This window comes from Panulirus ornatus, chromosome 43 (assembly GCF_036320965.1).
Source record: "Panulirus ornatus isolate Po-2019 chromosome 43, ASM3632096v1, whole genome shotgun sequence".
Classification (NCBI taxonomy): Eukaryota; Metazoa; Arthropoda; class Malacostraca; order Decapoda; family Palinuridae; genus Panulirus; species Panulirus ornatus.
The window spans coordinates 32,170,516-32,190,547 of record NC_092266.1 but is presented as its reverse complement, the minus strand read 5'-3'; the positions used below and the strand labels follow the sequence as shown (position 1 = coordinate 32,190,547).

Genomic DNA, 20,032 nt, shown 5'->3' with positions numbered 1-20,032 from the left:
AGTCGAAATGCGTGTATGTATAAGCGGAAACTAAAATTTAGTTCTAAACATAAGTTTTAAAGTTCTAAACATAAGCTTATCAATATACGTGAAAATATTCTGCAACTGTCTGTTCACAAAAATAACGTGAAAATTACGTACACCATTTATTTTCTTCCAACAATATTTCAAATCCACCTACATGGTTCATGTTCTAAAGGTGTTACATTACGTTTAAAGTGAATTAATTACAAAGCTTTCTCTTTAATAAAATCAGTTAATGATTTGTTTACCTTCATATCCTCTGGATCTCATATCTATCATCACTTAGAAACTATCCAATCATTTTATACACACAGACACAATATATATAAGGCCATTTCCTCGTCCCTTCCAAACTAACGCGAGAAACAGCATACAAGTTTGAAAAAATGCTATATATGTATATATGACTGTGTCACTGTCAATGAACGAAAAGGAGTACTATCTCATCAAAGAAGTGACTCCGAAGGAGTCTATCACTTCGCTAACTGATTGCAACACAGCTTTGAAGCTGAATTATTTGATATCTATTTTTTCTATAATTATTCCAGAACCTCTTTTCTAAAGGATCATACAGCTCAGCTGCGCTACTTTCAGTAACAGGGAAATATGGCCTCGCCATAGGTGAAATTTTCACTTGCAGAAAAACCCTGAGCAGGTAGGATCCAGTCTTAGAGAGTAAACTATGACACCAAGAAATATAAGTAAAGAAAAAAAATTCATTCTAGGAAGTTTATCTTTATAAAGCTAATAATAATGCTCATTCTTAATCAGCTGATTGACTTCACTGCCTCTCATGGATAGCCTTATTTTTCTTGCCAAAAATCAGTAACATTTCTCACCTGCCCATTACTGATTCAGATTATGAACGATAACGGAGTAACCATTCATAAAATCAGTTTTAAACTGACCAAACCTTATTGTGTCCATTATTTCTCCCTAATTCTGTACAGGATTACATTTGAAAATCAGTTAACTCCATTTATAGACGGACCACTTGGATACATGATACACGAAAGCATTTCATATAGACTGGCCGCTCTGATCAGCACATGAATATCAAATTGGCCTCAAAATTTTAATATTACAACTGTGTCACTGGCGCCAGAAGTTATCAATAAACTTATGAGATACGCCGCTGATAACATTCTATCAGTTCTTTTGGCAGTCCATAGGTAGTAGATAAAATGGTATGATGCTTAAATGTGATAAAATAACATGAATGAAATGAAGTCTATTCACTTAGAAAAGCAAAAACGTAATTTCCACATAACTAAATGAAACAACGAGTATTTAAAAAGTTTAGATTTAATATATTCGCTAGGATAAAACCATCAAAAAACCTTATACATAATCTATTGTTATCCAACATAAAATAGATTAATCCACGGTAGTTACTTGTGAATGAACAACCGCGCCCAAGAGTGATAAAAGTCGCTACATGCAGCAGAAAACCGCCAACTCTGGTTATACTGAGTGAGTGTTTCTCCGTATTTGGCCACAACTCAAGTGATGATACCACCACCAGTGTTCCAATAACACAGATGGCATTCCATAATATAAACTTATTTTTGCACTTAATCCATGATTATGAAATTATCTCTAAGAATCCACATTTAGATATTTAAAGGGATAAAGAGAAACAGGAAAAACAAACAATGATTACTAAGAAGTTGCGATCGCAAAGTCTCCTATTTATATAGAAAACGAGATGTACGTGGGTGGGTGACTTCAGTAGTTTTTGTAGCATGCCATTGCAGGAGGTGATGCGACTGTAAAGACCATGATATGTGCACTAACTAATGGTTTTATTGGTAAAGAATCATAGTCAATCAATCTACTATTGATATATTCTGCATGACAATTACTAAAAAAAAAACTATGCTATCTGGTATCTACTTTGAGAACCACAATGAAAATGTGAAACTTTTTGTTATTGGACTTTTATCACATACATATTCCTTGTTTTCACTATTATTTACTGTTAGTGGATGGGCGACTCGTCTCTTTAAAAAAATGTAAAGAACTGATTATATTAACTGTAACATTGGAACTTTTAAAAACTAAATTTTTTTGCAATAGGCTTATGGCTAGACTATAAAACACTATCCTGTTACATGTTCATTTTAAGACAACTGATGAGGAAATCTACAAATCCCTCTACATCCAGACTGAGGAGATAAAGGAAGGCTTGAGAACAACAAAGTATATTATGTATGAGGCAGATCTAAAGTGTTGCCAGAGCCAACATCATGAAGAAAATGCTAGGCTGCCCCTTCTGCTGACGTCATGTACGAGAAGTGAGATCCCAGTAAAGTTCATTTATTTTTGTACTTGGAATTAATGGCCGTCCAACAGCTAAATGTCATTTAACCCACTGAGCATGACTATACTTTTCTAAAGCACGAAGATACGATTTTATAGTACGATGACATGACCCTTGACCCCACCCTGCAATAAGCCAGAGTTCATAATATTACTTAGACAATGTCAAGAAGAACAGGTTGACAATCATGGAGGAGTTCGTTGTGGACTTACGATTCTGGGCGATTTGTTCGTCATATATCCTGCGTTGCCTCGCTCCTCGTTCGCCAGCCAGTGGCTTCTGTAGTTTGCTGGAAATGTTCTTGCTTGACTGAGGTTATGTGGCTCTGTTGATTATGGCGTGTCTCTGAATGCAGAGGTGGGCTATCCATCCTGCTGGGTACCCCAGGGCGTTGGGTCCTAAATAGAGGAACATAAAATCTCTCAATTTCAAGTACATCATAGGCAAAACTGATTCAGAGAAAATGTCATAAACGACGCTCAATGAATTACAGCAAAACTTCATATCACAAGAGAGAGCGGTGCGTGAATATCTCTATTTTAAGAGATTACTTAACAGCTATGCAGGGTTTTTTTTTTTTTTTTTTTTTTTTTTGCTAGTACATTCTTTTACAATGTAAGGAGAGAATCACTAGCGGCGGCCCTTGGGGGCTGAAGCATCCCATTTTGAGGAGCGGGCTGGGGGGTTTCAGCCCCTTGCCCATTTTGTTTAGACACTATAAAACTATAGTATGCTGCATCGTCGCCTTCGGATCACTGGCTTTTGCTCCTCTATTTTTACAAGCTGCCGCTGTCTCTGATATAAAGGTATATATCTTAACACTGTTGTGAGTCACAACTGTTGGGAAAACTGATAGATTACTTGGAGGAGAAAAGTCGATAACAGTTGATAGGATGTTCAGTAACTGCGTGTCAGGGAGAGAATCTGTCCACATGGCGCAAGGGTAAATGCAAGTGAGAATACAGGAGGAAATAATAACTAATACCATGAGGAAGTACTTACAGTAAGTGAGGATTGGCGCATCAGAAGTTATCAGAGAAATGGAAAGGGGCAGACGGGGAAGGGCATGGAAGAGGTTATGGGGTAAGGGCGCCTTTTAAAATTCAGTAAGGTGAGGCACACATGCCGTCAGCAGGAAGAACCAGGGAATATGAGACGATAACGTAAATATTGGAATAATCAATGGGTCTTGGCTGTCAATTAGCAAGAAGCTGGTTATAGTGCATTATATATGAGAGTAAGTGATTAGATGTGTAAATGAGGCCGTTGTTTGATCTTGACCCTGCCTCGCTAAGGTGGAAGGGACAATTGTGTATATCAATAATAATAATAATAATAATAATAATAATAATGAAAGTAAAAGATGATGACATACAGAAATAAGCAATTATTACAGTTCAATACTCAAGAGTACCAAAATCAGTATCATAGAGAACTGTGAGAATAATGCAATATCATCAGAAACAGACTCTGGCATAAGCAGACCCGGCATTACGATGATGTCCATACCAGCTGATATAATGTTAGATATGCTGGTACTGATCTTATCTCATGATGGCCAATTCTCTGAGCTGGTAAGATGGAAGCCTAGTTTCTTAAATGGCCAGTTTGGATAACCATTTTTACTTATCGACGTTAATAAAACCCGAGGTCTGTGAGTCGAAAATTTCTGGATACACAATCTCTTCAAAACTAATTTCTTATCTGTAACACATTCTGATAGCAGTCCACTGGGTGGTTCTCGAATGGCCTTAATGGTACAATCGAAGCGTCTTCTGAAGCTCCAGGCTTCTATATTGAGTTAATTGAACTTCTTTGATAAAATGCAAGCATAACATGGTGACCTCATTGACATAACACATTACATGCTAAGAGTGACAGACACCCAGCTTCATCATTGGCCCAGGATAGCATCAGTAGGTTAAAAAAAAAAAAAAAAAGTGACGTACCACAAATCAAATGCCAATGAAAAACCGATAATTACCATAAACTGCGCGAATACCTAAGACCCAAGGGAATATGCAACCAGATCCATCTCCGTGGTGGACATCCCTGTAACCTTCAGCATCTCAATATAGCTCGATTCTCTTAATTCAGGTACCATAAAAGTTGCTCTTCTCTTTCCGTCTCCTCTCGATCAGGTCTTTGTGCTTCTTTGGGTGCAGACCAAATCTGAGGGATAATCCAGGTTCGGGTTGACATACGTCGTGAATAATTTTACGAACGTAGACTTGTCTTTATGTTTTAAAACGAATCTCATGATTGCTTGCAAACAGCTTGCCTTTTCACATGCAGATTCATGAAATTTGTGTCCCCCTGAGTAATAATCACCAAGACCTTCGTTCACTTTGTCCCATCCTCATTCCCATTCACTTAGTTAAACTGAATCTCACAGTCCATTCAACAACAAACTTTTGGAGTTTGTCCAGGTTCCCATCAGCTGATGCAATCATCATTCTTATTCCTCCCATGACCTGGTCATCGTCTGCTAACATGTTTACATACGATTCTAGTCCACAAAGGCATTCGCGTCTGTCAAAATCATCCATTTTTTGTCCTCTCTTTCTATGCCTGTAATTCATTCCTCTTTCTCTCTCGTGTAACACCTACCCAACCTTACCTTGAAAGCCTTAGCTTGCTACATGTTTTCACACCAAGTACCACATGAACTTCGTAGGCTTCATGTGTGAATGAAACAAAAATATTGTATCCTTATATAGATACACAAATATAATATTGTACGTCAAAAATATCGTAATTTGATAAATATATCTAATAAACCAAAACATCTTGCATACATTGCTTAGTTATTGAATAAGTGCATTTACGTACCAGTGAATGATCAGGATCGTCTGTTCTGTTGTTGTTGTCAGACGGCAAGTCCGGTGTTTCGTAAATTCCTGTATATACCATTCCTTTACTATGTCGGACGAGTTAGATGGTCTGCACGAGGATGGGGAAGACTATTACACATTTCTCAACATTCCAAGAAAAGTAAGTACGATGGAATATAGGGTTTGGAAGGCGAGAAGTGATCTAGCAGTGGTTCATGTCAGGGAGGCTCTGGCCCTGAAGAGGTCAGGCATTTGATCATAACAGCACCTAGTAACACCTCGTCATTGAAAATAACTCATTATCTTTAATAAATTATTCAGTTTGAAGTCAGATTTTTGAGTCTGTAGTAAGTAAATTATGGTGAAACGTTATATGAATTGAGGTGGAGACCGTTCCCATAAGGGAAATAGGTTTAGGCTATTTCTCCCCCATATTCAAACTTGTGGTACTGAAATTCATTAGAATATAATATTTAAAACTTTTATTTCTCTTGTAGGTACGTTAGTGCCTGTCAGTTGGATGGCCCCACTTAGATCTATTGACCTCAGTCTATCATGACTAGGTCTCAGTTGTCTAGGGCAGATGTGTAGTTTGGTGCTTTATCATTTTATGTCTCCATCACGATTAGCTTTGGATATTAAATAACGCTACACTAGCATCTGTAATGCTAGTTTAGTGTTAGAAAGTGCAATAACAATTACAACTTATGGAGCATTGGGTTATATTGAACGATATCATACAGATATAGTAGTGTGGGTTATATACAACTGAGAAAATGTGGATATGATTTTTGTAGGATGAGGTACAGTACTTGTAAAATAAAAGTAGAACTTATTAAAACCTGGCATAATTGCTGCATTTATAGTAGAAATACCAACTTTAGATTCATAATTTGCTGGGGTTTGCTTGGTCACTAACTGTGTTGTTGTTTGTTGATACTCGGTGTTATATAGAGAATGCACAATTGTGTGTGATTGGTAAATTATGACAGGAATACTGAATATTAAGGTAACTCTGGACTGCCAGGTGAGTTTTTCATTGGTTTGTTGACTTTGTACAAATGTATTACCTTTGCTTTGATTAACTCCACATTTTCCCCAATAACTTCTATTGCCTTATGTAATATCAGTCAGTAGAATATGATGCGAAGAATCTTGCTCAGCAACTGTTACTTTATTAACTAAATATAGCACTAGCTGTGCAAAACTGGGACCAAGTAAAACTAATGTTGAGCTAAACTGTGTACTGTTACTCCCATAGGCACATTTCCCTATCAGTTCATTTGTAGGTACTCCTTTAGGCAATTTTGCCTCATTTCTTACATACCATTATTCCAAAAAAATGATTATTTCCTGTAATATTCTTTGATATTGTACCATAATCTTTGGATCAATGGTCGTGGCTAGAATCCACATCATTCTGCACTTCAATGATTGTACAGTAATTTTTTGTTTTCTTGTCATTCATTAGGCAACAGAGGAAGAAATCAACAATGCATACCGTCGCCTTAGTCGCCTCTACCATCCTGACAAACACACTGACCCAGACCGTAAGGTTGAGGCAGAGCTGCTTTTCAGCAAAACAAAACGGGCTTATGAAGGTCAGTTTTTGTATTATTTGAAAGAAAATTATATTTACTTGCTGTCATGATTGCATTACTCTTAGTGTTTGCATCTCAGATGGTTAATATTACATGAAATTTGGGTTTAAGGTACATCAGAGCCATAACTCGGTAATTAGACCACAGGAATATTGTGTTAGTTGGCTTTCTGTGTATCTGTCTCATCTTAAGCGAAAGCCTGTCATCCTGGGTATTCTATTAATTTTCCGTTTTGTTGACATTTTGATCCAGCCCTTTGCTAGCCCAGTTGTTCAAGCTCTACATTTAGTCACCACTTATTATTGAGTAATTTTATGTCCTTCTGTACTGTATGCCATAAACTCAAATTTTCTGTCAGTCTCTTCAGGCCTTTTTTCCACACCATAATTTTTGTGTGTTGCCTTTTATTTATATGTATAATATTTGCCCATCTCTGTTTTTCCATCTCACCTTTTACATCATCGCACAGCATATTGTTGTGTCTGTTAGATGTTAAAATTTCTGCATTCGTTTCCATACAGAATGACATGATCCAAATATTGATTCTTGGACTATGTACTGTAAATAATATCTCTGTAATTTACCGTACAACTTTTCAGTACTGAGTGATGCCCATATGCGTGCAATATATGATAACCTTGGAACAGCTGGACTGGAAACTCAGGGCTGGGAAATTGTTCAACGAACCAAGACTCCTCATGAGATCAGGGAGGAATATGAACGCTTGGCTCAGTAAGTTCTTTGCGTTTGAAATGGAGGTTAGATATTTAAATATTTTACGATTAAAGATAAAATTATTTTGTTTGACTAATTTATAGGGGTGAATAATGTTATTTTATTCTTGATCCTGCAGAGAGCGTGAAGAGCGTCGGCTCCAACAGAGAACAAACCCCAAGAGCTCTGTAACCATGACAATCAATGCTTCTGATCTCTTCTCGGAATATGATGATAATTCACCCTTTCTTGACTTAAGGTAATAATCTTACACTTTTTAATTAAGAATTTTGAAGATAAATCATGGTACCCATAAAGTAAATTGTATGGTACAGTACTTCTCATAAATAAGAGCAAGCCAATGGTGAATAATCTTTACTTATACAGCTTAGGAGTTCATGCTAGACTGGGTTTTCAGGAGACATTTATGTTTCATAACTGCATGTCTACATATTTCAGGGATTTGTTTGGATTGCCACACATTGAAATTAGTGGAATGTCCCTGAATCAGTCTATTGAGGCTCCACTGACAAGTCGAGACACAGCAGTGTTATCTGGTTAGTCTTTGTAGATTAGTTTCAAATACTATATAATGATAAACATGAAATGGCTTGCACAGTTAGATACAAAATAGTGCTAAAAAGTCGCATAAAAATTGCATGAAATCCAGGTGGTTAGGGCTCAATTTACTGTGATTATAGTTTAATGGAATGGTTAGAATGGTCTTTCTGATGAAGTTCCTTGAGAAGAATGTTGGAAGGAAATGTAACCAAGAGTGTCATTTTAATTTGAAGAGATAGGTAACCACAATTTGATGCTAAATGAATTAGTTGTTAATGAGTTAAGATACAGGTACTAAGTCATACCATAATATCAAAGTGAATATAGATGAATTAGGAGTGGTTAATACAAATAGATTAAGAAAGTGGCAATCACAGTATAATGTTTAAATATAGAAGAATTAGAGGTAGTTAATGAGATTAGGTAAAGACACGATAGGAAAAGAATTAGTTTATAAAGAGTTTGGATATTTGGTAGTGACAATTATTAAGGATGGTATTGGAAAAGCTGAAGTAGTGCAAGGATGAAGAATTGAAGGTGCATGAGATGTTTAAGAATAGAGCATACAAGATGCTTGTATGATGAAGTGCTTGCCCTAGATCTGATGAATGGAAGTGAAGTCCTTTGTTTTGTACAAGATGCTTGCATTTTGTAGTGCTTGTCCTAGATCTGATGAATGGAAATGAAGTCCTATGTTCTGTAGATTTAGATACTGTAAGGTATTTGTTATGAAAACCTGGTTCAAAATGTTAGTTTAAAGTTGTTTAAAAAGATGTAAAATTGTAGGTCACATGATGGATGATTGGTTGGTAAAGAAGTTATGTCCTACCTCAGCTGAAGGTACATTAGACCATGATAAAAAAAAAAGACAAATGTAGTGATTAAATTGTATAGTGCTTAGGCTGTACCAGATGAGGTCCTTGAAGAAATATTATTTAATCATATGTCCTGAAGATGTATTCTGTATGATGATGGAGGCATTAGTGAAGGTATTAGTCTTACTTGATCATTCAAAGTGAAAACTTAAGAAGTGCTCATAGTAATGTAGAGGACCATGTTTACATTTAGCACAACATGATCAGCTAGTGAACTGAGAAGCTGTTTGCTTCTGATTAACCTTGAGTACTTGGGAAAGGGCTTAAAGGAAATATGCAGATATGGATAGACTGATAGTACTTTTTATGTTGCTTGTGTATGATGGCAGACTCTTAGGGACTGCTTTATCCATCAGTTGTTGGGGATCGTATGTTAATGAGCAGCTTAACTGTGATGATAACTGAAAAGTCTGTCAGCTACTTAACAAAACTGTACAGCTGTTTCATGGTATCTGAGCAACTGAATGACATAAGACCCAAAACACTTATTTGGATTTACTTCATTAATGCCCCTTATAAATAGCTTTGCCTGGAACTCAGTTTGGCTTAAAACTTGGAAGAAAAATTCCACCTTTGGCCTTGAAATTTAATTCTGTAGATATTTATTTTTTGTGTCACCTGCATAGAATTCGGTGGCATAAGGCTCTTAACTACCTATATAAGCTAAGTTATGCACTGTATACCCATATGAAAATTCATTGTTCTTATAGCTGTAAAATTTCTTCATGATATTGATTTATACAGTATTTTCCAAATAATTTTCTTATTTCGCTGTCAGTAAGGCCCTTTCCATTACCAGATTATAGCATGGAAATTTTAAGTTTTCATAAAGACAGAGGCAATTCAGATTTTTTTGATATAATTTGCTATTAATGTCAAGGATACTTTTAATGGAGAATGTTCCTTTTCCCAAGGAAATCTTTCATCACACAATGGTAATGGGAGTGGTGGTATCAACTGCTCAGTTAGAAGGATAACTTCAGACAAAGGATGGGGTGAAGTTGAGGTTGGAGCAGGGAATGGACTTACTTTAGCAACTAAAGGCTTCAGAAACTTTTCACGTGGTATGTTTGGAAATGGCTCAGTCATTACTCACTTCACTCCTAATGGGCTTCGTGTCGGCACAGTTGCAAGTAAGTGCCTATTTGTATTCTATCATGTCAATCTTTATTTCCTTGTAATAAGGTTATGTTAGCTATGACTAGCTCCTGTCTTTCCTTTAGTAATTAATAATTGTATGATAACGTGTGAAGATTAAAACTAATTGGTGCATTTTCATAGCTTTCACAGTACTAGACAACGTTACAGTTTCTAAGTACATTCCTCTTTTCTGTACAGCTTTGGCAAACCAGTTGGACAAGCACACAGTTGGTTACTTAACATGGAAGGCAGGGATGCAGAGTGGCATGAACACCATGGTCATACGTGACACTCCAACCCAGCATGTAGTGTTTTCTGCATACATTGGAATACCTCACACCTATGCTGCTCTGTCTTATACTCACAAAATGCCGGAACAAGAATCTAAACTAAAAATAACGGGCAAGTACGTATGCACATTTTTATGTATAAATTTTTCCATACTCTTGTTCTCAAATGTTATATATATATATATATATATATATATCTTTCTTTCATACTATTTGCCATTTCCCGCATTAGCGAGGTAGTGTTAAGAACAGAGGATTGGGCCTTTGAGTGAATATCCTCACCTGGCCCCTTCTCTGTTCCTTCTTTTGGAAAATTAAAAAAAAAAAAAAAAACGAGAGGGGAGGATTTCCAGCCACCCGCTCCTTCCCCTTTTAGTCGCCTTCTACGACACGCAATGAATACGTGAGAAGCATTCTTTCTCCCCTTAACATAAATCACTATTTATGTTAAGTAATGACTGCTACAAGATAAGTTACTTCAGATCTGGTAATAATTTGAGAGCCACACATTTTTGAATTAATCTATATTGAGCTTCATGTTTTTTATTTTTACAAAAGTAGGTAAATCACAGGCATATACTCACAGTAGTGTGATGGTTTCAGTTATGTTTAGGACATGTTTATTCTTTTTAATGCTTTTAGACTTATCACATGGTTTATCTTTATAGGGCTGGTACACTTGGGGCTATACTGGAGTATGGAGCGGAAAAGAAAGTTTCACAGAACAGTTCTCTTGCTGCCACACTGGTACTTGGTATACCAACTGGTGTTCAGGTTAAAATAAAGTAAGTGCTTTAATATGAAACATCAGTTTTAGGGAGATTTATGATTGTGTATGATGACAAAACTTAATGGGTTTGTTGCCTTTTTAATTAATTATTCAACTACAGCAATCATTAGGGAAGAAAATGATACAAAAAAGTGTCCAAAATTGATAATTGTAAAGATATACATGGTAGTGCACATCCAATCAAAATCACTGTAGTGGTGGTGATGCCATTAAGATTTACTGTTTACTGTATATAATAATACAGAGCAGTCATATCTGAACAAAAGTATGTGAAAAAGTAAAGTAGGACCAAAAATAGCATAACAAATTGGTAAATACTGTAAACATTTACATATGACTGACTGCATATCCTTCACTCATCACGGGAATACCAGTGTGGCTTCATCCCTTTTGAGTAAAAGTGTTGATAAACTATGCCTTTTTTCTCTGATTTTCATGTTGTGAATCAACTAAACTGTGAAACAAGGATCATGACTGGATATTATTGGAATGATTTTTGACCTTCCAGGAAGTTTATTAATTTCATGTGATATTACATTATGTAATAACTTATTTCAATGTTGATTCTAGGTTACATCGTGCATCTCAGACATATGCAGCTACAATTTTGTTATGTGAGGAAGTTCTTCCAGCACCAATAATATATGGGACTTTGGTGCCTCTTTTGAGTTGGATGGCCCTACAGAAGCTCATAATTCAGCCATACTTGAAGCAGCAGAAACAGGCAGAGTTGCAGAAACAGCGAGAAGCGAATAGAAGCAGGTAAAGTACACTTTAAATGATGTATAATTATAAGGATTGAAAAGAATGTTCTTGAAGCTGGTGATGTGGAATGAAGGGACATAAGATGGAGGAATGTAAAAGGAGAAAATCTGACTGATGTGCTTATGAAAAATTTGTACCAAACTTTTTTCAGGCACCTGGCCCATGCTTATATGTAATTCGGTAAAGATGGTAGATAAAAGGCATCATTAGACTGTAATCATGAACATTACTCTAAAAATTGGATGAAAGACATGAATGAAGAGATTTTAATGATGCTATCCAAAATACTCTGAAAGTGCAATGATGATGTAAGAAAGAGGAAGAGAGTCACGTGAATAATATATTTATGTATATGAAAATACGAATATCTTTTCTTTCAAACTATTCGCCATTTCCCGCATTAGCGAGGTAGCGTTAAGAACAGAGAACTGGGCCTTTGAGGGAATATATACACAAATATATATGTGTATATATGTGTATATGTGTGTGTGCGTGTGTGTGTGTGTGTGTATGTACATGCCCGTATATAAGCGTTTATGTACATAAATGTGTATATGAGTAGATGGGCCATTCTTTGTCTGTTTTCTGGCGCTACCTTGCTGAAGTGGGAAACAGCGATTATGTATAATGGGAAAAAAGAAAGAAAATATATATATATTTTTTTTTTTTGCTGTCTCCCGCGTTTGCGAGGCAGCGCAAGGAAACAGACGAAAGAAATGGCCCAACCCACCCACATACACATGTATATACATACACGTCAACACACGCAAATATACATACCTACACAGCTTTCCATGGTTTACCCCAGACGCTTCACATGCCCTGATTCAATCCACTGACAGCACGTCAACCCCGGTATACCACATCGATCCAATTCACTCTATTCCTTGCCCTCCTTTCACCCTCCTGCATGTTCAGGCCCCGATCACACAAAATCTTTTTCACTCCATCTTTCCACCTCCAATTTGGTCTCCCACTTCTCCTCGTTCCCTCCACCTCCGACACATATATCCTCTTGGTCAATCTTTCCTCACTCAGTCTCTCCATGTGCCCAAAGCATTTCAAAACACCCTCTTCTGCTCTCTCAACCACGCTCTTTTTATTTCCACACATCTCTCTTACCCTTACATTACTTACTCGATCAAACCACCTCACACCTCACATTGTCCTCAAACATCTCATTTCCAGCACATCCACCCTCCTGCGCACAACTCTATCCATAGCCCACGCCTCGCAACCATACAAAATTGTTGGAACCACTATTCCTTCAAACATACCCATTTTTGCTTTCCGAGATAATTTTCTCGACTTCCACACATTCTTCAAGGCTCCCAGGATTTTCGCCCCCTCCCCCACCCTATGATCCACTTCCACTTCCATGGTTCCATCCGCTGCCAGATCCACTCCCAGATATCTAAAACACTTTACTTCCTCCAGTTTTTCTCAATTCAAACTTACCTCCCAATTGACTTGACCCTCAACCCCACTGTACCTAATAACCTTGCTCTTATTCACATTTACTCTTAACTTTCTTCTTTCACACACTTTACCAAACTCAGTCACCAGCTTCTGCAGTTTCTCACATGAATCAGCCACCAGCGCTGTATCATCAGCAAACAACAACTGACTCACTTCCCAAGCTCTCTCATCCACAACAGACTTCATACTTGCCCCTCTTTCCAAAACTCTTGCATTCACCTCCCTAACAACCCCATCCATAAACAAATTAAACAACCATGGAGACATCACACACCCCTGCCGCAAACCTACATTCACCTATATATATTATTTTATTTTTATTATACTTTGTCGCTGTCTCCCGCGTTTGCGAGGTAGCGCAAGGAAACAGACGAAAGAAATGGCCCAACCCCCCCCATACACATGTATATACATACGTCCACACGCGCAAATATACATACCTACACAGCTTTCCATGGTTTACCCCAGACGCTTCACATGCCTTGATTCAATCCACTGACAGCACGTCAACCCCGGTATACCACATCGCTCCAATTCACTCTACATTCACTCTACATACATTTATTTTATTTATTATTTTGCTTTGTCGCTGTCTCCCGCGTTAGCGAGGTAGCGCAAGGAAACAGACGAAAGAATGGCCCAACCCACCCACATACACATGTATATACATACACGTCCACACACGCAAATATACATACCTATACATCTCACTGTACACATATATATACACACACAGACATATCCATATATACACATGTACACAATTCATACTGTCTGCCTTTATTCATTCCCATCCCCACCTCGCCACACATGTTCAGGCCCCGATCACTCAAAATCTTTTTCACTACATCTTTCCACCTCCAATTTGGTCTCCCACTTCTCGTTCCCTCCACCTTTGACACATATATCCTCTTAGTCAATCTTTCCTGACTCATTCTCTCCATGTGACCAAACCATTTCAAAACACCCTCTTCTGCTCTCTTAACCACACTCTTTTTATTTCCACACATCTCTCTTACCCTTACATTACTTACTCGATCAAACCACCTCACACCACATGTCCTCAAACATCTCATATCCAGCACATCCACCCTCCTGCGCACAACCCTATCCATAGCCCACACCTCGCAACCATACAACATTGTTGGAACCACCATTCCCTCAAACATACCCATTTTTGCTTTCCAAGATAATGTTCTCGACTTCCAAACATTCTTCAAGGCTCCCAGAATTTTCGCCTCCTCCCCAACCCTAAGATGTTAATAGTTGGTGTTGATGCCAAAGTGACATGGTTGCTCAGACATGGATATTGTGCCAGAATACTTTACAAAGGGAGGAACTAGTTGGTTAGAGAAGTAAGCTACTTACTAAGGTTGAGTTACTGTGCCAGAAGTTTTACAAAGGGAGGAACTAGGTGGTTAGAACACTCAGCTACTTACTATGGTTGAGTTCTGCTGCTGCAACTTAGAAGTTACAAAACTAGTTTGCTCAGCTGTACCAGAATATGCATTACATTTTTCTTTAGGTGGTACATCTCGGGTAAACCATGGAAAGGTCTGTGGGGTCTGGATGTGGTTAGGGAGCTGTGGTTTTGGTGCATTATGCATGACAACTAGAGAATGAATGTAAACGAATGTGGTCTTTTTTTGTCTGTTTTCCTGGTGCTACCTTACGGACGCAGGGGATGGCACCAGGAATGGATGAAGGCAAGCAAGTATGAATATGTAAATGTTCATATATGTGTATGGCTGTGTATATGTTGATATGTATATACATGAGCATGCATATATATATGGTTGTATTTGAGTGGATGGGTCTTTCTTCGTCTGTTTCCTGGTGCTACCTCGCTGATGCGGGAAAGGGCGTTTAAGTATTATGAATATAAATAAATAATATTTATAGAAAATCTGAAGGTGCTGGGATTATTTCAAGAAATACTGCTTGTGAAGCAGTTTTTCGGAAATTAAGTTATTGATATCTTTATTATAAATATAAGAACCAAGCTTTTGAGTTGTTATATTAAGCAGTCTCATGTTTTGTTCATACAGTTTTTATCAGACTCATAGATATAAAGCTCTAAAATATTTGATTGAAAACAATATCTTTTGCATTATGTCTCAAGATTATTAGAGAAACGTCGTGAGGCCAAGGCAGCAGTTGACCTGATGCGAGAGACAGTTCGAAGAATTGTTGAACAAGAGGAAGCTCGTAAAGGCCTTGTCATATTGCAGTAAGTATTATGAAGGATGCATTAACTGGTTTTGGAAAGAAGTGAAACTTATTTCAAAAGTATTCAAAGGAGTTTAAGTGGTGAAAATAATATTGTGTAATATTTGCCCTTTAAAACAGATGTAAAGCATGGCCTAATTGTATAGTGTTTGTGTATTCTGTATTCAGATAAATTTTGCATATGTTCTTTTACAATGCACATAGTGAAAATTTAGAAAAAAAAAATTATATTTCAGGGCATGGTATGGGCAGCTGGTGGTGGAAGATACACAAGATGAATGTGGGTCATCAGAAGAAGTAGTTGAAGTTACCATTCCCCTACAGTGTTTGGTAAAAGATTCAAAATTAATATTACAAGAATCATCCAAGGTAGGATTTAATCTAGTTTTGAACTTTAAAAGATTTTGCTAGGTTAGTCTATATAGTATCTACAAATTCTACATTCATTACACATCTCACAATATATGTGTGAATGCACTCCCCCTCACATATTTTGTTCTTTGAAACCTTCAGATATACTTGACCTACCATTCCCAGTACATTTATCCTTATTTCACAGTTAAACTCATTACTCTATCTATCTATATCTCACTCACCCGTTCCAACTGAAACTCCCTCAAGGGGGTGGCCACGGCAATAGTCTCTCCATAACTAGTGGACTCCACTGCTGCTTCTTAGCCTTTAGTGCCACATCCTTAACAGGCCACATGCAGACAGCAACTCTAAGGCAGTGTTTGCAGAGGCTCCTACCTAATGTTCCTACTGACTTCTATCTAATGCTCCTGCCTAAATATTCCTAACTACTAATGCTATCTACTGCTCCTACTATTTTGCCAAAAAGCAGGGCTAGCGCATAGTGCTCACCGCAGGAAAATCTAGAGTTATGAAGAATGAGCTGTGCGAGTTAAGTGTTATCAAGAGTTATGTATGACAAGGAGAGATTGTATGTTTGTGGATAGAATGCCAGTCCACATGTGGGTGAAGCAGAAAGAAAAGACAGCTACCTGGGTCAGAAGTGCAGCTTGACAACCAATGAAGTGCTGGCTCACAATGCAACTGTCACCTACCCTCCTGATACCCAAGCGGGTAGTGCTGGTAACATACCTCCTTGGTTATTGGCTGCCTATCTCACTTAAACTCATATTCTATCATATTTTCAGTTTTCAAGAACTTTATCCATGCTTTGAAAGGAGGACTAATGCCCTTCCTGTAATATTTACAGTGTTCCCTTCCGGGATTTTATGACCCATGCCCAGGAGAAGAGAAAAACCTACGGGTTCGCTACTTATTCCATGCTGTCACCCATGAAGTCACAATCAAGGATAATGAGTCGCTTAGGATACCAAAACAGTGTAAGTAATCATTTAAGTTTATCTTTTATTTTGCATATTTTTGCAAAAACAAATTTATTGTATCTGGCATCCCTAGCTTGTAAAAGAAAGCACTTTGATATACTGATGTCCCAGAACTGAGGTATTAACAAATATAATGATCTTTTTTGCCCACCTGTAGCGTGGCATCATACATTTTTTTTTATGTATGTGTGGACGTGTATGTATATACATGTGTATGTGGGTGGGTTGGGCCATTCTTTCGTCTGTTTCCTTGCGCTACTTCGCTAACGCGGGAGACAGCGACAAAGTATAATAAAAAATAAAATACAAAGATGCCACTACAGAAATAAAATATGTCTGCGGGGCATAGATAAGGATCGGGAGTTGTGGTCACTGGGCATTACATGACAGCCAGAGAATGCATCTAATCAGATGTGGCCTTTTTTCTACTAGAACACAATATTCAGCACATATATAGCTTTTCCTACTATACTGTCACTACTTTGGTATTTGCATTTTCAATCATAATATGTCATCATTCTATCAGTATATGCATTAACCAAATGTAGAGATAATATGTATCATTGTTCGTATTTCGTTTACATCTTATTTAAATAGCACTCTTAATGTATGCTAAACTATAAAGTCCAAAACTGTCTCCTGTACATTTTCTCTTTCTGTCAAACTTCACTGAATACATTCCATAATCAAAAATGCATTTTCTTTATTAGTACTGCAAAGGAGAAGCTCAGATGAAAAGCAGTGTATGGACTTATAGTACTGTATGAAAAAGTATCATGCTGACATATGAATGTGACACCTTTAGTTTCCCTGATCTATGCATGGAACAAAAAAGGTATAAAATGGACAATATGTATGGACGAGAGATTTCTTACTGATGTAAGAAATATATGTAGAACGGATTTTTTTAATAGAAATATAGACATATGAAAGCTATTTAAAGTATTTGCCATGTAGGAAGTACGGTACATGATAATGTGATAAATAAGATCTACATCAGTATGGTTGAAGTTGTGAGGTGAAAAGTTAGGGCATGAAAGAGACAGACTGGTGTGAATAGTAGAGAACTTAATAGGTATTGCAAGAAAAGAATAGTGGGAAATAATAATTAATTTGAACTGGACTCGAACTGCTCAAGGTTAACCCATAAGTGAAATGTTACTTATGGTGTGGCTGTATCTTTGGGAGTACAGTCTTTTCAAAGAACTGTTCACTCTAAAAGTCTACTTTTACTTGCTAATGAAAGAAGAGTAGCCTTTGGCTTCAGGAGCCTTTAGAAGGGCCCTGGGTAACACCAGGACTCTTCAGAGAAACAGGGCCTGGGCTAATCATAACTAAATAATTTAGGAAGTGGTCCTAGTCTTTGCTCACTTCAGCACACTGGTCTGTTCAGTTCAGCACGTGTAATACAGGGGGCTGTATACACTTGAAGCCCAAGTAACTGGTAATGAGGTTCAAATGATGTATAGACATCAATAAATGTTGCATATACACACTTTTCCAATACTCTCTGTAAATCCATGAAATTATAAAATCTTTTTTGAGCATTTTACTTATGTAGTATATTTAACCTCATTTCCATTTACATGAGATGGATGAAGTGCATACTGCCTCTCAGTTCAATCACATTATGTGAAAATGGGCTTTAGCACCAATGTTCTGAATCTTTCAATTTGCACACAAATGTATTAGCAAGTAAGACTTTATTCAGAACTGAATACACTTTACATCAAATGAATCTTTTTCAGTACATTTTTTGTTTACTTTCAGCACATCGATTGGAGACGTAACGAAGACCTTGATGCTTGTATATTAGGTAAATGTTGCCCTGTCTTAAATTGTATATAATGTAGATTGTGTATAATTTATTTTAATACAAAGACTGTATGATGTCAGTAAGGGCAGCAATGAGCACAATGAAGAATTAAGATTCCAAAATATTTAGTACATTGGCAACTTTTTCAGTACATCTATATGTGCAACACCTATGAATGTCAGGGACAGTTGTTGATTGCAGACCCCCTCCCTCCCTTCGTGCAGTACTCCAATAGATTTGTTAAATTTGTTTTGATCTTGCTGTTCTTTAAATCTACATGGACATTATTCTGTTGACATTTGCAAACAGTATAGTATCTCATATTAATAACACTGCATTAAGCAGCTTATTTGCACTCAAATCTCTTGATATTTAGGAACAAGCTCAAGGTATCTGTATTAAGGATGCCATATTTACATTGTAGCTGATAATTTTTGATTGCAGTAAAGGAGTGGATGAAGGGAACAAAGCAACTAAAAAATGTTATAAATGTACTGTTGTTGTTTCTTGTTGATAAAGTACTGTTAGGTGAATTATTGACTAGAATACATATTAATGGTACCTCTGTGTTTACTTATCCACATTTGAAGTTACCATGAGAGTACTTATAACTAGCAGAAAAATTTAAAGTTTAATTTTTTAATAAAACTGATGAGTATGCACACGCTTATGCACATTAAATAATCTTTACTAAATACTGCAATTCAGTGTTTCTTACCATTTACGGATTGCATGTTTAAAGTTTTAGCTTTATATTCAATAATGATTATAATTAAACTGATTAGACTGGAACATACTGGCAGATAACACTGTGGTGAAATATATTAGGAAGACTTTGGACATATTTCTCACAGAGCAAGTTCCATGCATCTTAAACAAGTTGCATGGAAAATGCTGTATCAGAATGTTCACTAATTGCATTGGGTAGGCCTTAAGTAAACTAAAGAAGGGTTAATGTACCAGGTTAACATCAACACAACCATCCTAACCTGGCTGCATTGTAGGCAAAGATAAGTATTAAACAAATGGCATTTACATTCAAAAGTGAGGATGGTGGGAATCATAGCTGTCTTTTTTGTTCACTTCACAACAGCAAAGAAACTCTATGGGATAAGATAAAAGTACAGCAGTCTTTTACTCCTCCAATTACTGCTTATCTAAGCCTACCATCATGTCACAGCATGGGACTACCAAGCCAGAGTCAGAATACCACTCCAGTCTTGCAACTATGACTAG

The 20,032-nt window shown here is 37.0% G+C and overlaps 1 protein-coding gene across 1 annotated transcript; it reads left to right on the top strand.

Annotated features, from left to right (window-relative positions):
- The first annotated feature begins 5,182 nt into the window (after window positions 1–5,182).
- LOC139762519 (dnaJ homolog subfamily C member 11) lies at window positions 5,183–19,357 on the top strand. Its single transcript, XM_071687504.1, has 13 exons — window positions 5,183–5,341; window positions 6,653–6,782; window positions 7,382–7,514; window positions 7,636–7,755; window positions 7,956–8,053; window positions 9,847–10,065; window positions 10,271–10,478; window positions 11,031–11,147; window positions 11,723–11,914; window positions 15,519–15,626; window positions 15,862–15,994; window positions 16,848–16,977; window positions 18,751–19,357. The coding sequence occupies exons 1-13, from the start codon at window positions 5,186–5,188 to the stop codon at window positions 18,768–18,770; spliced, it is 1,764 nt and encodes a 587-aa protein (XP_071543605.1). The 5' UTR covers window positions 5,183–5,185; the 3' UTR covers window positions 18,771–19,357.
- Window positions 19,358–20,032: the final 675 nt, after the last annotated feature.